The following is a 16,790-nucleotide window of genomic DNA, read 5'->3' as shown; positions in this document are numbered from 1 at the left end:
GGGGGCCGCGCTCTGCCGGCGCGCTCCGGTGGCGGGGCGGGGATGGGGGCGGCGGGGGGAGCGGGGGGCTGAGGGCGGCGCTGGGTCGGGTTTCAGCAGGAGCCTCCGCGCCGAGCCAGCGCCGACCCGCCGCCTGCCGCCGAGCACTCCGCGGGGCGGCCGCGGCACCGGGGCGGCCGCGGCACCGGGAGGCCGGCACGCCGGAACACCGGGGCGGCCGTGGCACGGGAGGGCATCGGAGCGCGGGGGGCGCCGGAGCGGCCAGCGCTGCCGAAGCGACCGCGGCACCGGAGCGCCGGGGTACCAGAGCGGCTGCGGGACGTCTTGGCGGGGCCGGATCCTGCGGGATGTGAGCGCCGCCAGCGCGGGACGCACGGTGTAAGCGCCAGCGCCGGGGACGGCCCCTCTCCTGCTGCCCCGCCGCCCTCGCCCGCTGCTCCGCACGTCGGCATCGCCGCACGGGGGGCCGGGCCGGGCGGGACCGGGACCGAGACCGGGACCGGGACTCGGACCGGGACCGGTCGCTTTGTTCTGCCTCCGCCGCGCAGACAATGGAGCGGGGAGGGGGGGCGCGCCCGCGGCGGCGCAGCACCACGGATCCGCGGCCGGAGCGGCCTCGCCCGCGGCGCGACGGCAGCGGGGCCGGCGCTGGCAGGGGACGAGCGGGACGGGGCGGGCGCGGGGCCGCGGGTGCCGCCGCAGGGGCAGACCCGCCGCGGGGCGGGCGCTCCGCGGGCGCGGCAGAGGAGCCGCGGAGGCGCCGGGCGGGGGCTGCGGTCCCGAGCGGAGCGGGAGCCGGGGCCGGCAGAGCTCCGACGCGGAGGGTGCACCGTGCGGGACGTCCGGGAGCGCCCGGGCACGGAGCTGTGCATGGGCACTGGGAGCAGCAGCAGGAGCCCCAAGCGGGGCAGGGAGCCCCGGGAGCCGGAGGGCCCGGGATGCCCTGGAGATCTGAGCGTTTTAGAAACCCTGACAGCCCGGGAGCGCCGGTGGACAGGGAGCAGAAGGGCTCTGCAGCACCTCTGTGATGGGCATACAGTATGGCAGGGCCCAGGCCAATGCTGAAATGCATGTGGACTGGGATTGTGGGAACTGGCTAATGTGTGAGGAAATTTAATTAGAGCTTCCTTTGTGGGGAAGTGTTTTCCAAGACAGGACAACCTGCAGGAAGCCCTGGTGTGGCACAGAAATGGGATGCATGGGGATGGATGCAGTGGAGCTTGACTCCTCATGAGAGGATGGTCACCACTGCTGGTCACTGCTCAGAGCTGATATCAGAGGGAAATGGAGCTGTGTGGCCAGGGTGGGAGCGAGCAGTAGAGTGCTGGTCCTGAAGGGCCAGGTGGGAGGCGGTAGGAGGGCCAGGAGGTATGGAGATGACTGGAGGTAGTGGCAGACTAAGTGGAGGTTGAAAGTGAGTTGTTAGCCTAAGGCTGCGCTGCAGGCAAGCCTGGACTGTGTCTGCTTCTGAGGGCAGATAATCTGAAACTCTTGAGAGATCTGTGTGAATGCAGAAGAGAAAAGCATATTCCAGGTCAGCAATTGGTGCTCAGCAAAGATTAAACAGGCTTCTGAATCCCTCCTCATTGGGACTGGAGTCTCGAAAACATCATTACATGAGTCATGGCCCCTCATGTGAGGCTTTGGGTATGGCATCAGCAGCATCTGCAGCTTTGATGGAGCTTTTGCACAGCAAGCACTCTGACATCTGTTTGTGGCATGCACAGTGGGTGCTGTCTTTCCAGGTTCTCTGCTGGGCCTGGTGTGGGCCTGCTTTCCCGTCCCCATGGCCGGCTCGAGATGCGAGGTGCCACTGGCGGGCAAGGATGTATGCAGTGGTCCCTCTGTAAATCTGTATCCTATTTTTCTAAATGTGACTTATCTTCTAAGTGTAGGCTGGGCTCTCCTGGTGCCCTGGCCTATCAGCCCTAGGCTTGGAGATACTTATGTGTATTGCAGCTGACTCCATTTTAGCTGCCCATCCTGTCAGCCTCCTTACTATGGCTCACAACCCCAAACACCTCTCTGGACAGATTCCCATGCTGGCAGTTTTCTTCAGAGGCTTCTACTGCCATTTTTTACTAGGGAACTCGGTGCCTGATGGTGGGAGGGACAGAGAGGGAGCAGGGCAGTCTGGCTCACATTACACAGGCTGGGCCTGGACCAGTCAAGCCAGCCCCTAGCGCTGAGCTATCTGCTAATTGGAAGCAGCTGTTCAGATTTGGTGACTCTGCATCCACTGAGGTCACTGCTGTCTTCCTCTGTGACCCAAGCCTGAAAACTTCATAGGAACAGAGGGCTGCTAGTACTGTGGATGGCCTTCTGCCCATCCTGGACTGCTGCAATCTAGCAACCTGGCAGTTGCATCTCTCACCCAAAAGGTAGCTAGGCTCTGAAACTACCCACTTGTATCCAGGGAGGATGGAAAAGGAGAAGTTTCACCACAGACTTTCATCACCAGCTCCCCACCTCAAGGACCCTGATTTCTGTTCCCTGGTTGCCCCAGTGCTCTCAGCTCCCCTTCACACTCCCCAGATTTGCTTTTTAAATTTCTCTCCTCCCCATCAGCCACCTACAAAACCTTGCTGCGCTCCCTTCTGCTTCTCGAGAGCCACATCACTAATCAGACCAGGTGTTTTTTCCCTACATCTGTGCCCTGGTCTGCTCCAGGCATTACTCAAGACCATTCAGCTTCATGGTGTCCTCAGCCACTGAGATCGCCCCAGAGAGCCTTGCTCCTCTGTGTTTTTCTACCCTCCTTTTTAGTTTTTGTCTAACCTCCTGCCAAGGCTTTAAACCATCTTCCCGGTGCCTTCCCATGACCTGAGCAACTGGGTCACAGTTAGGATGGTGCAGTTTCATTACAGAAGCAAACTTGGACCCCATTCACCCAGCACTGCATGTTCTGGGTGTACGCAGTTACCCGTCCAGCTGGGGAAATTTAACCAGCTCCAACAGAGAGGGATGGGCCTGTCTAGGACCGCTGAGTTCGTGCAGATCCCCTGCGAGCAGCGCACAGGGATAAAAGTAATTTCTTTTGGTTTCTGCTCCTGAGAGATAATGAGGATTTATACTTGCTAGGTGCAGGAAGAGTGTGTGGATTTACTTGCCGCAGACCTCACACACTGGATGTCCGCTGAAGTAAACAAACACTTCTTTATATGTAGAAAACACTTTTTAATACTTTTCCTTCTGTCACTAGCCCAGGATTTCCACAGGGAAGACCAATCTAAACAGCTGCACTGAGGTGGGAAAGAAGACCCAGGAATAACCATCCTGTGTGCCCTGGAAAGGGTTAACACTGCTGTAGAGTTCTTTAGATCAAGGATTGACATTCTTAGTCCCCAAACTAGGCAGTGTCAGCCACCTACATCCCCCAAGACAGGGAGGTTCCTGCCGTCCTGCATCTGACACGAGTGGCTCCTGAGTGCGGTTATGGGGCCAGCAGCAAATGCTTTCAAGAGAGTCCAAGTGTGAGCTCATGCTGCCGCCATCCCTGCAGACCACGAAGCCTCGTTTACCGGGGGCTGAAAGCAGCACTGGGGCTGGAGTTCTTCACAAGCTCCTTGACTGCCGAGTTTCTCTGGCCGCTCGCAGGGAAGGTGGGCAGAGCCCTGCGGGCTGGCAGCCTTGGGCACCGGGAACGAGTCCAGCGTGTCCAGCAGGGTGTTGCTGCAGGGAGCTGCTCCTCCCTGCCTGTCCCTCCCCCACTGCTGCAGTGAAATGAAGCTACGGCAGGGGGAAATGGAGTGAAGGAGCCGGAGTGAGCAAGGAGCAGCGAGACGGAGACAAAGGAGGAGAGTGAGCAGTGGAGGGTGTGGGACGGGGATGGAGCCAAAGCAGCTGGCAGTTCAGAGGGAGTTGCTGCGTTCCTGCTGTACTGACACCACCCTCCACGGTACCAGCGTGGGGCATCCACAGATTTCTGTACCACACCAAACAATGGGCCCTGTCTGATTTTATCCTGGGCATTCCCAGCTGTGGGTACATCCTTTGCAACACAGCCATCCTGATTTATTGTTCACTGGATGTAAGCCTGCTCCAGTTCTGCTGTGCCCTCCCAGGGACATCAGATTTGCACTTCGTGCATTTTTTTAGCACCTATATCCCTGTCGTCCTGAAAGGCATGCCATTGGGGTGGGGGGTCTCAACATAGTCAGTGGTTGAGCGCTCTCCCAGTTTGAGACCAGCTTTTTTCGGGGTGGAGAGGTGCTAGGCTGCTGTTGGTCCAAAAATCTCTCCTCTGGCAGACAGCCTCTCAGCCTCTCTGGAAGCATTTGGATGTTAAAGGCAGAGGAACACTCTGCTCCAGGGCAGTTGCCTCCGCTGTTGCCGGGAGGGCAGGTGGTTGGGGAGAATGTTTGACTATGTAGGAGATAGCCTATGTGATAGGATACTAGCTGCTAACCTCTGCGCATTGTCAGGTGTGACCTGCTCGGCTGGCTTTAGGTACTGTCCCAGGCCTTCATTCTGGGCGCCCTCTGCTCTGACACATTTTCACCTTCACCCCTCGTGAGGGAGAGGTGATACAGAGCAGTTGGACAGCAGGTATGTGGTAGGCCTTCCCTCTCCATGTTTTTTTTCTGTCCTTCCTTTGCTGCTCCCTCTTAACCAGCATCCTCTGGTCTGCATTCCATGCAGGATTAAAGCGCACACTGCAAAGGAGATCGAGCCACCCTCTGCTCTGCAAGTCACTGGCGATGGAGCAGATGAAGGGGTCAGCCATGCTTCTGCTGGAGCTGCTAATTCTTGGGGGCCTGAGAGCAGGGAAGGGCTCTGCCGTCCTGGGCACCCTGGATCTACAAATAGATGAGGAGCAGCCAGCTGGCACCATCATTGGGGACATCAGTGCTGGCCTGCCCCCTGGAACTAGTGCCTACATGTATTTCATCTCAGCACAGGAGGGCAGTGGTGTTACCACTGACTTGGGGATCGATGAGAACACTGGTATCATCAAAACAGCTCGTGTCTTGGACCGAGAGACTCGAGACCGCTACAGCTTCATTGCTGTTACCCCAGAGGGCATCACAGTAGAAGTGAACATCCAAGTGAATGACATCAATGACCACGCTCCAGCCTTTCCTAAACAACACAGCACCTTCCAGATCCCAGAGCACACACCCATTGGCAGCAGATTTCCCTTGGACCCAGCCTTTGACGCTGACAGTGGTCTACTCAATACACAAGGCTATGTGATTAAGGGAGAGAATGTGGGGCAGGCTTTCCGCCTGGAAACGCGTCGAGGACCCAATGGGGTCCTGTATTTGGACCTAGTGGTCAGCAACATCTTGGATCGGGAGAATCGTTCATCATACTCGCTGCTGTTGGAAGCCTATGATGGTGGCTCTCCTCCCCGGAGTACCCAGATGACACTGGATGTGTCCATCCAGGACATCAATGACAATGCTCCTAGCTTCAACCAGAGCCGCTATCATACTCTCATCTCAGAGAATTTGAAACCTGGCAGCAGCATCCTGCAGGTCTTTGCCTCTGATGCAGATGAAGGTGACAATGGGGATGTGATTTATGAGATCAACCGGCGGCAGAGCGATCCTGACCAGTACTTCACCATTGACTCCAGGACTGGAGTCATCAAGCTCAACAAGGGTCTGGACTACGAAGTAAGGAAGGTGCATGAGCTGGTGGTGCAGGCAAGGGATAAGGCTGTCCACCCTGAGGTCACCACAGCCTTTGTCACTATTCATGTGCGTGACTACAATGACAACCAGCCCACCATGACTATCATCTTCCTGAGCGAAGATGGCTCCCCTCAGATCTCCGAGGGAGCCCAGCCTGGCCAGTATGTGGCACGCATCTCTGTTTCTGACCCAGACTACGGCGAGTACTCCAATGTCAATGTCACACTGGAGGGAGGGGATGGCAAGTTTGCCCTCACTACCAAGGACAACATCATCTACCTGATTTGCGTGGACCAGCTTCTCGATCGAGAAGAAAGAGACTCCTATGATTTGCGAGTGACAGCTACTGACTCGGGAACGCCCCCACTCCGGGCAGAGTCTGCCTTTGTGCTGCAAGTGGTGGATATCAATGACAACCCTCCGCTCTTTGACCAGCAGGAGTACAAACAAAGCATCCCCGAGGTTGTGTACCCGGGCAGCTTTGTCCTGCAGGTGACAGCTCGTGACAAGGACCAGGGTCCCAATGGGGAGGTGCGGTACAGTATCGTGCATGGCCGTGACACCCACTCAAGCTGGTTTGCCATTGACCCTGCCACAGGTATCATCACCACTGCTGCCCCACTGGATTATGAGAAGGATCCTCAGCCTCGGCTGACTGTGCTGGCCACAGACAGGGGAACCCCTCCCCTCTCTTCTTCAGCTGTGGTGCATGTGGCCCTGCAGGATGTCAATGACAACGAGCCAGTGTTCAGGAGTAATTTCTACAACGTGTCGCTGAAGGAGAACACTCCTGTTGGGACCTGCTTCTTACAGGTAGGTACAACTGCCAGGAGATTTAGCTTGGGGAGGGCATGGCCAGGGCTGCGCGAGGCTTGGGGTGGGAGACCTGCCACTGGTGCTGTTTGGTGCAGCTGTCGTGGTGTACGTGGGCAACAGTTGCAGCAGGAATGCTGGAACAGAGATCCCCGTGCTCGGTGTGAGTAGGAAATGGGGCAGACCACTGTTACAGCCTTTTTGCACAGGAGTACCAGGTGATATCACTGATAGTATGGGCACACGTCAAGGATGTCCTTTGTGCAAAGCATGGTGTTGACCTCAGCTAAGCTCGGGGCCCACTGTGCCAAGCCTTGCTTGCATGAGCGTGGAGCTGCCTTTCAGGCCAGGACACTCAAAATGGTACCCAGGAACGTGGGCGAGACCTCTAGGAAGCTGCACGTAGCCGGGCTGTTAACTTTGCTCTCCCCCTGTGAGGTCATTAGCCTAAGTTCATCAGTATTTGTAAGGCTGGTTGTGAACTTTAGCATTAATTTTGCACCACTGGTATTGTTATATTACCTTGGAAGCAGCAGCTGTGGGATTTGAGCTGACAGATGTGCTGCATCAGCCTTTGTGTGGTGAGAGGTCACAGGGGAGGCCTGGAGAGGTGCTGCCCCTCTGACAGGCTCTGTGGACCCTGAGATGTGTCAGCGATGCCATTTGTATTTTGTATGTTTTGTGTTCCCTGCCTTTGCGCTTTCAATCACATCTCTGGCCCTGGAGCCCTGGTTGCTGGAGACGGGTGATGCAGCCCGCCTGAGCAAGGGCGGGGAGACGTTGGCGTTGGGGCTGACAGTGGGGATCTGGTGCGATAATGCAGCCAGGCAGTGCCAAGCCAGGCAGCGCCCACACTGGCCATCAGGACCAGAACCCGTGAAGTCTGGGGCACTTCTTTGCTGTAGTTGTGGGTCACTGGGACGTCTGTCTGGGGCCGTGCGGGGCTCTGGGGCCAGGTGGTGAGCAGTGCCCGTGGGGCCAGGAGGAGGAATTCTGGGGCCCACGAGACAAGGCAGGCGGGGTCCTACGGCCTGGCCAGGGAGGAGGGCCTCCAGATGGGCCCTGAGCTGGAGCGGCCTGGCCTGTGGGTGTGCTGTGGGTGCGCTGCTGGGGCGCGGGGGCAGGACGCTGACAGCGTGGGATGTGCGTGCTGGAGTGCGGCGGGGGCGTGGGTGAGCGCAGGGCATGAGGGCGAGAGTGTGGGGGGATGGAGGAGTTGGGTGGGAGCAAGGGCCAGATACAGAATAGAGAAGGGACGTGGGGCAGGAGCAAGTTTAGGATGGGGCAGATCTGGGGGGTAGGGAACGGGTCGGGGTGGGATTTGGGGGAAGTCACAGAAGTGAGTGGGAAATGAGGAAGATTTGGGTGGGGGAAGAGGTAGGTTTGGTCTATGCAGGGCAACACTCCACACGGTGGGGACAGGACCAGGGCTGGGGACAGAGATGGGGAAGGTTCAGGGTCGGGGCCGGAGTGGAGCGGCCCTGTGTCCCTGGGTGAACACGGAGGCCCCAGGCGCGTGCAGGGATGTCTTGGCTGCGGCAGCCCCTGAAGGGAGGCCCCCTCTCTCTCCTCCTTCGTGCCTTCCTGCTCAGTGCCGCTTGCCGTGTGGGAAGACGTTCTGGAAATGCAATCGGAGATGGCGGCTGAGCTCCCGACTGCGAGTGCGGGAACAGGCAGGCGGGAGAGCGGGACCTGTGGAGGAGCTGGGGTGGCGCGGGGCCGTGGGGGTGCACGAGGAGGCTGGTCCGGCGCGTGGCTGCCTGGCTGTGGCGAGGTCGGTGCAGCAAAGGGGCCAGCCCAGCTCCACACTGGTGCTGGCCCGGCGGCCGGCAGCGACTGAGGGTTTGGCCCGATTTCGATGGTCTTGGCTCAGCCTTCATGTTTCGTTTGGAAACTGCGCGTCTGGGCTGAGCGCAGGTAACTCCCGCGTGGCCTCGGCACAAAGCAAACAGCTCACACATCTGCTGCTGCTTCCTCTGAGCCGGGAAACGTGAGAGGATGGGAAAGGAGGCTGGCCAGGCTGCCGGCTCGGCACTGGGCCGCAGCAGGAGCGAGCCAGGTCGGGGAGCTGGTAGGGAGCCCAGGGCTCAGAGCACAGCCGCCCGGTGTGGCCGCTCCTCAGCCACGGCACCCCTGTTGCCCCAAACAGAAGGGCTTCGGAGGTGCTGTCAGGGTCCACAGGAGCCAGCGCCGTGTCCCACAGGCTTGCCTGTGTCAGATGTGCTGCCCCACAGCCCCTGTGTGCAGTTGCTCCTGCTTGACTCCATCTGTCTGTAGCTTCTAGGCATCAGGGCTCGTCCTGCCCTGGGAGGCTAAAGGGTCCCTGTCAAGATTTGGTCCGGACCCACATAATGATCATGAGAGCTTAGGCCATTGGCAGGACCTGCCAGCATGATATGCAGGACATAGGACAGACTCCAAGGCCAGCACAGAACTGAATGGGTTTGATTCTCCATGTTTCTAAGCAAAAAAGCCAGAGAGGACCAGGTCTATTTGCAGACAGTGACGTCTGCTCTTGGTGGGCAGGACAGAATGACGGGAAGCGGGGAGTCCGTGTGAGTGACCAGAAGAGACTTGAAGAACGGCTGCAGGTCTCCTGCTCCCTTGCACGTCCCATCCTCTCTGCCAGGTTGTCTTTGTGTTTGGTGTATGAACAGAGGTGAGCGGAGCAGGTTGCTGGCCCGAGCTTCCGAGAAAGAAAAAGGATCTCATGACATCTCATAACATCTTCTTTATTTATTCCTCGTGCTTATCACGGGCCAGGTCTGGCAGTAGCAGACTCTGCATGAGCACTAAGCAAAGGAAATAGCAAACTCACAGTTCAAGTCTGAGATGAGAGAAAAACACCAGTGGAGAAGGAGCCCAGGGAATCAGTGATCATGACACCAGCAGAAAACAGAGCAAGAGATAGTCACTGACTGGTTGTCTCAGTTTCTCTCTGTCGCCATGAGTTGATAATATACAAGTTTTAGGGCTCATCAGACTATGTTCAAATGCTATGGTTACATGATGTGAAGCACTGTTCTGTTATAAATTCACCCTGCTGGCTTAAATTTTTTTTAAACATTTGACTTTGTACCAGCAAGCTGCATGCACGGTCAGATATTGTCTTTCTGGGCCTTTCTAACTTTTCATGCTAAATCAAGTATTGTCTGTCCTCTGGCAGCCAGCATAAAGCACAGAGAGCTATGTAAACCCCATGTTGTGAGCACGGGCTGATTTGACAGAAATGCGAATGAGATGAGATGGTGGATTATTGATTCTTGCACAGATCCAATACTAATGATTCTGGAACCAAGGTTTATATCATTCCTTTGCATTCATACACACAATTGTTGGGGAACAAGAACATCAGAAATCAAAAGCTGACCAGCACACACCTAACGTATAGTCTTATATTGCCATTTTGAGGACAAGCCTGATGAGTTTTGAAGTCTGAGTACTGATTCGTGATTCTGTGGACTGGCTGTGCTGCATGCACAGCACCAGCACAGCCTCTTGGGCTGTGCCCCAGATAGGAGGACCTGCGTGAAGTGCAGTAGGATAGACCAGGCTACATATCCCATATTACTGAAAGAGAGTCTTGACGGATAGTCCCGATGCATTGGTTGTGATACCGAAGGGGCAGCTGTGAGAGGACACAGGGAGAAGCTGTGCATGGGGACTGGAACAGCAAGAGGAATAATGCTCACCGACTTTGCTGCCAAAGAGAGTGGCAGGAGGTTGGGAGGACATTACTACATGCATTCATTTTCTTGGGACAAGGGATTTAGCATTAACCTATTTTCAGACCTTTGCACGACATAAAACAGGCCTCCCCCTCCTCAGAAACAAGAAAGCAAGCTTCCTGAGGCAAGATGGGGAGCCGCGTGTGAGCTTGCTGGGGAGCAGCGTGAGGGGAGGGCGTGCATCCTGCATCTGGGAGAGCAGCGCGGGAGGGTCTGGGGGACACAAGGAGTGGGGACACGAGGGAGATGCTGGTACATGGGGAGGTTGTGGGGGAGGTGAGTGCTGTTGTTACCGCCAGAAGAGCTGCATTTGTTCCAAATTCCTGTGAAAGTTATTTCCTTGCGCTGCCAGCAGCCTCCTCCTGGGCTTGGCACAGCAGCCAGCGCCATGATTAATTCAAGTAGCATTTCCCCTGGAGCTGCAGCAGCTTTTCCACTGCAGCCGAGAGGCCCCAGCCCCTCGCTCCGCTCCCCCCATGCTCTGCTCCTCCCCCAGCCCCTCGCACAGCTCCCTCCTTCCTCCACACCATCTCCAGCCCCCTCAAGCTACCCCTTCTCCCTCACCTCTGCTTCAGCCCCAGGCCCCTTACAACTCACCTTCGCCCGCAGTGCTTGCTCGCACCCTCCCTCCTCCACGTCCCCCACGGCCCCACACCTGTGCACGCTGCCCTCAGAGTGCCGGTCCCTGCGCCTCCCCTCCCGGAGCCCCAGCCCACCCCGTGTCCCCCTCTCCTGCTCTCAGTCTCTGCTCCCTCTGTTCTCTCCGCTCCCCTTGGCCCTGCCAGTTGCGGCTGCCCGCGCCCCCAGGGGCCGTCACTGCTTCAGCCCCGGGCAGCTCTCCCTGGCAGTGCTCTCCCTCACCTGCACGGCCCTGGGGACACTCCAGCCTCCTCCTGCTCCCCGTCCCTGCCTCATTCCCCAGGGTCACCCTGCTCGGCGTGCTCCATCTCATGCTGCCCTGAGCCCCAGTCTCACCTGCGTGTGTTGCCCAGCCGTGTCCCATCTCACTGTGTAGACCCGCTTTGTGAGCGCCTGAGCTCTGCACAGCCAAAACCCAGCCCAACACCCTGGTTTGGAGACCTTGAGCCCCCAGGAGGCTGTGCCCGGACCCTGTCACTTGCCACCCTGCACTGTTGCTGCCCCACTGGATCCCACACCTTGAGCACTCTTCCTCTCCAGAGTCCAGGGTCCTTGCCCTGCTCAGCTCCCGAACTTCTGCACGTTCTGCTGGGGCTCCCAGTGACCTGGACCTCCCTGCTGCAGCTCCCATTTCACCTCTGGGCTGGTCCACCAGGGGGGACACCCTGGTGCACATATGTGAGCCTTGCTTCTCATCTTCCTGTGCCTTACTCTTCCCCTGAGTTCAGAGACACCGGGACTCCCAGAAAAGCAGTGCTCACTCCCAGGCTCCTGCAGCCTGTCACCCAGCCTCACCCTCCACGGTCCTACCTTGACAGAAGCTGAGGGAATGGCAGGAAGATCACAGAATCATTTCAGTTGGAAGAGACCCTCAGGATCATCGAGTCCAATCATAATCTAACTTTAGCACTAAACCATGTCCCTGAGAACCTCGTCTAAATGCCTTTTAAACCTCTCCAGGAATGGTGACTCCACCACTGCCCTGGGCAGCCTGTTCCAATGCCTGACAACCCTTTCCATGAAGAATTTTTTCCTAATCTAATCTAAACCTCCCCTGGCACAACTTGAGGCCATTTCTCTTGTCCTGTCGCTTGTTCCTTGGGAGGAGAGACCAACGTCCTCCAAGATGTCCCAGGGGAGGTCGGGTTGGACATTAGGGAAAGGTTCTTCAACCAGAAGGTGGTGGAGCACTGCAACAGGCTCCCCAGGGAGGTGTCATGACCCCAAGAAGCATTTGAACAACACCCTCAGACACATGGTGTGAATTTTGGGGTTGTCATATTCAGGGACAGGAGTTGGACTTGATGATCCTTGTGTGTCCCAACTCAGGACATTCTATGTTTCTATGATTCTACCTTCTTGCCAACATCTGTGATTAAACTGCTTCCCCTCCTCCTCGAAACCGAGGGCTTTACCCCGTCCCAGAGCCGTGCTGGAGGCCACAGGCTGCCGCTGTTGTCCATGCCTTGCTGTGCATGGCTGCGGCAGCCCCGGGCCTGCCCGTGTCCGGGCTGTGGGGCCGCCAGCCAGTGCCCTTGCCCGTGCCCCACGGCTGTGGGGCTGCGGGAGCCAGCACTGCGAGCAGCCGTCCCTGCAGCTGTGCGGGGGCTCCCCGGGACGTGGTGCTCCCTGCAGCCGCGGGGTCTGACCCTCGCCTCGGCCACGTGTGCTGGACAATCACTGGGGCCGAACCCTGACCCTGCTTTCTCCCCCGAGGCCTGAGCGTGCTGGAGGCTGGGACCCAGCCCGGGAGCCAGAGGCAGGTCCTGAAATAGCAGCCGTGGCCGCTCCCTGGCTGCTTTTAGCTGGTCAGCAGCTGTGCCAGGGCTGGGGAGGGCAGGACGCCTGGCACACACTCAGGCAAAGGGAGTCGTGCGTGGGATCGTTGACCACACTGGCGCCAGCCTCTCCTCCTCTCCCACCAAGAGCCGTCACTCCGAGGGGCGGGAGCCCAGAGCCAGATGTTTGCCAAAGCCACAGCGTAACATGTGCGTAGCAGAGACCCAGCCAGGGCAGGGCTCCAGATGAGCTCCCTGCCTGCTGACTGCGCTTGCTGGAGATGGGGAGGACAGCCAGAGAGTGGAGGCCCGAGCTGCTGAGGAGCGCCCCGTCCCTTTCCAGCACCGTGGACGGTGTCGGGGGGCACACGGGTCAGCAGTAAGCCCGGGAGGGCAAGGAACGGCTGTCTGAGGGGCTCTGGTGTTCCCTCTGGGTGGGTCTGTGGGAGGGAGAAGCTTTGACTCTGACAGGTGATGTGTGAGGCTGTGCTTCTCCACCCGTCCCCGGCTCCGGGAAACATCAGAGCTTTGTGGTGTCGTGGCTCCACTCTCACCTCCCGTCTTGCTTGGGGACTAGGAGGAGGGCATGAAATAGCGAGGCCTCAATGCCCATCTTTGTCCTCCAAGTTCTCTGTGCAGTGGGGAGAGGCATACCTGCCCTCACAACACTCATAGCTCCCTAAGATGGGTGCTTTGGTTTCTTTCTGCCTAACCCTGAGCCATCTTGCTGCTCTTCTTTGTCATCAGTTCTGCTCTACTTTGGCCACAGCACTCCCACGAGATGCTCTTCTGCCCAGCTGCAGCAGCTGCAGGGTACACAAGCGAAGTCTTCCCACCAAATGCGCAGGGAAGAAGGCGCAGGTAGCAGCTGCTGCTGCACAGTGCTGCCAGGGCTGTGGTACAGGACGGGTGGAGCAGATCAGCTCTCTCAGGAGGGCTGGAGCTGAATGGGGAACTGGGAGGTTCAAGGGGGCCTTTGGCTGGAGGTCACAGAATGGTTGAATCGGGAAGGGAGGAAGTGACCTCTTGAGATAATCTAGTACAACCCCCTCATGCCCAAGCAGGGCCATCCAGAGTTGGTTGCCCAAGACCATGTCCAGACAGCTTTTCAATACCTTCAAACATGGAGCCTCCACCACCTACCTGGGCAACTTGTTCCAGAATTTGGTCACCCTCACAGTGAAAAAGTGCTTCCTGATGTTCAGTGGAAACAATTTGTGCCCTTTGCCTCTGGCCCTGGCGCTGGGCACCACTGAGAAGAGCCTGGCTCTCTTGGTGTTCTCTTTATGTATGGATGATATCCCCCCAGGCTATTCTCTTCTCCATGCTGAACAGTCCCAGCTCTCTCAGCCTTTCCTCGCAGGAGAGATGCTCCAGTCCCTTCTTCATCTTCGTGGCCTTTCGCTGGGCTCTCTGCAGTGTGTCCATCTCTCTCCTGTACTGGGGGGCCCAGCACTGGCCCCAGCACTCCAGCCGTGGCCTCACCAGTGCTGGGCAGGGGGAAGGATCACCTCCCTCAGCCTGCTGACAACGCTCCTGATGCAGCCCAGGATACTGTTCACCTTCTTTGCAGCAAGGACACGTTGCTGTCTCATCTTCAACTTGCTGTCCGCCAGGAGCCCCAGGTCCTTTTTTGCCAAGCTGCTTTCCATCTGGGTGTCCCCAGCACATACTTTTCCACGGGGTTGTTCCTCCCTGGGTGGAGGACTTTGCACTTCCCCTTGTTGAACTCCATGGAGTTCTTGTCAGCCCAATTCTCCAGCCTCTCGAGGTCCCTCTGGATGGCAGCACAACCCTCTGGCGTGTCAGCTGTTCCTTCCAGTTCGGTGTCATGAGCAAACGTGCTGAGGGTGCACTCTGCTTCGTTAATGAGGATGCTAAACAGGGCTAGACCCAGTATTGACCCGGAGGTACACTGCTAGCTACTGGCCTCCAAGTAGATTTTTTACTGCTGATCACCACCCTCTGGACTGAGCCCTTCAGCCTGTTTTCCATCCAGCTCACTGTCTGCTAATCCAACCTATTCATCAACAGCTTGTCTATGAAGATCTTATGGGAGACAGTGTTAAAGGCCTTACAGAAGTGCAGGTATACCATATCCACTGCTTTTCCTTCATCTCCCAGGCCAGTCATTTATCGAGTTGGTCAAGCATGACTTCCCTTTGCTTGAAGCCATGCTGATTACTCCTGGTGGTTTTCTTGTCCTTTATGTGCATGGAAATGGTTTCCAGGCTTGGCTGCTCCATCACCTTCCCAGGGATCAAGGCAAGGCTGACTGATCTGTAGCTACCTGGGTCCTCCTGCTCACCCTTCTTGAAGGCAGGAGTGACATTTACTTTCCTGCAGTCTTCAGGCACTTCTCCCAAACACAATGATTGAGCAACGATTATTGAGAGTGGCCTCACCATGGCATGTGCCATCTTAGCACTTGTAGGTACATCCCCAAGTGCCCAAGGACTTACGTATGTCGAGTTTGCTTAAGACCTCACTGACTTGATCCTCTTCAAACAAGAGTACATCTTCTTTGTTCCAGACTTCACTCCAGTTTCTGGGACATGGAATTCCTGAAGACATGGAATTCCTAAAGAAGGCATTAAGTACCCCAGACATTTATATGTCCTGTCTCACCAGGTCCCCTGTCTCCTTCAGCTGTGGGCCTGCATTTTCCCTAGGCCTTCCATCACCTGTACACTTACAGAAGCCCTTCTTGACTTAGACATCCCCTGCCAGATTCAAATCCAGTTGGAAACTGAGTGCAAACAGCTACATTTTCATGTAATTACAATGATCAGTTAGTGATTTCCGCAGAAAATGCCCCAAGTGTATTCCCTGAGCCCCTCCATGAACAACCTCTTCTATATCTATCAAAGAAAAGTCTTCAAAACACAGCATCGGGTTCATCCCCTGGGTTCCTTAACACATTTTTGGGTCCCCAGGGGCATATGCCATTTCATTTGCATCCATTATATATTAATAAAAGGAATAATATATTTTGTCTGCCACTTTCATCCAGTTTCTTTTCCTAACGTGGCATCAGCAGCCTGATCTAGTTGAAGATGTCTCTGCTCTTTGCAGAGGATTGGACTAGATGACCTTTAAAAGTCCCCTCCAACCCAAACTGTTCTATGGTTCTATGATTCAGTGATTTTTAATGCAAAAACAAAAGCAGCATATCCCAGCCTTATGCTACCATTGTGTAGTTCCTCTTGCATTTACTGTTCTAACCTTTTCCCCCCGTCTCTCATCCTTTAGGCCTTTCCCATTTCTCCCTGGCACACAGATGGCGATTGTGCCAAACCGTAGCTATTTTATTTTAACATTTTGCATTTTTGTTTGTTCTTCAGTTAGCACATTTCTCCTGCTGGCATGCCCTTTACATGCTAGCATTCACATGACTGCCATGGTATTCTTAAGTCTGAGCTCACAGTATCTGGCTAATCACATCTCTAAATATTAGAATCATAGGATCATAGCATAATTTAGGTTGTAAAGGACCCTTAAGATCATCGAGTCCAACTGTAAACCCATCATTGCCAAGTCCACCACTAAACCATGTCCCCTTGCACTGCACCTACATGTCTTTTAAATACCTCCAGGGATGGTGGCTCCACCACTGCCCTGGGCAGCCTGTTCCAGTGCCCAACAGCCCTTTCAGTGGATAAGTTTTTCCTAACATGGTGCAACTTGAGACCATTTCCTCTCATCTATCACTTGCTACCTGGGAGAAGAGACCAACACCCTCCATGCTCCAAGCTCCTTTCAGGCAGGTCAGAGATCAGAAGGTCTCCCCTCAGCTCCTGTTCTCCAGCTGAACCCCCAGCTCCCTCAGCCGCTCCCATCACACTTGTGCTCCAGCCCCTCACCAGCTCCGTTCCCTTCTCTCAACTCGCTCCAGCACCTCAAGGCCTTTCTTGGCATGAAGGGCCCAGAACCGCCCCCAGGGTTCGCGGTTTGGCCTCCCCATTCCCAGCACAGGACGGTCACGGCCCTGGTTCCGCTGGCCACACCAGTGCTGGTACCAGCCAGGATCCCGTGGCCTCTTGGCCACCTGGACACACGCTGGTTCATATTCAGCTGCTGTTGATCAACACCCCCAGGTCCTTTTCCTCCAGGCACTTTCCGGCCGCTCTTCCCCAGCCTGCAGCGTTCATGGGCTTGTTGTGACCCAAGCGCAGGACCCGGCACTTGGCCTT

General features: G+C 56.5%; 1 protein-coding gene across 2 annotated transcripts in view; it reads left to right on the top strand.

Annotated features, from left to right (window-relative positions):
- Window positions 1-222: 222 nt before the first annotated feature.
- Window positions 223-16,790, top strand: part of DCHS1 (dachsous cadherin-related 1) — a 55,923-nt gene continuing 39,355 nt past the window's right edge. The window contains exons 1-2 of one of the 2 annotated variants that reach the window (XM_065626810.1): window positions 223-378; window positions 4,642-6,452. In XM_065626810.1, the coding sequence (XP_065482882.1) occupies window positions 4,701-6,452 (1,752 nt within the window). In that variant the 5' untranslated portion in view covers window positions 223-378; window positions 4,642-4,700. Of the gene's footprint in view, window positions 379-4,470; window positions 4,549-4,641; window positions 6,453-16,790 lie in introns of those variants that run through there. The other variant, XM_065626811.1, reaches the window with a different exon arrangement.

Source organism: Caloenas nicobarica, chromosome 1 (assembly GCF_036013445.1).
Source record: "Caloenas nicobarica isolate bCalNic1 chromosome 1, bCalNic1.hap1, whole genome shotgun sequence".
NCBI lineage: Eukaryota > Metazoa > Chordata > Aves > Columbiformes > Columbidae > Caloenas > Caloenas nicobarica.
Note: the sequence above shows the minus strand (reverse complement) of the source record. Positions and strands in the feature narration are given on the sequence as shown.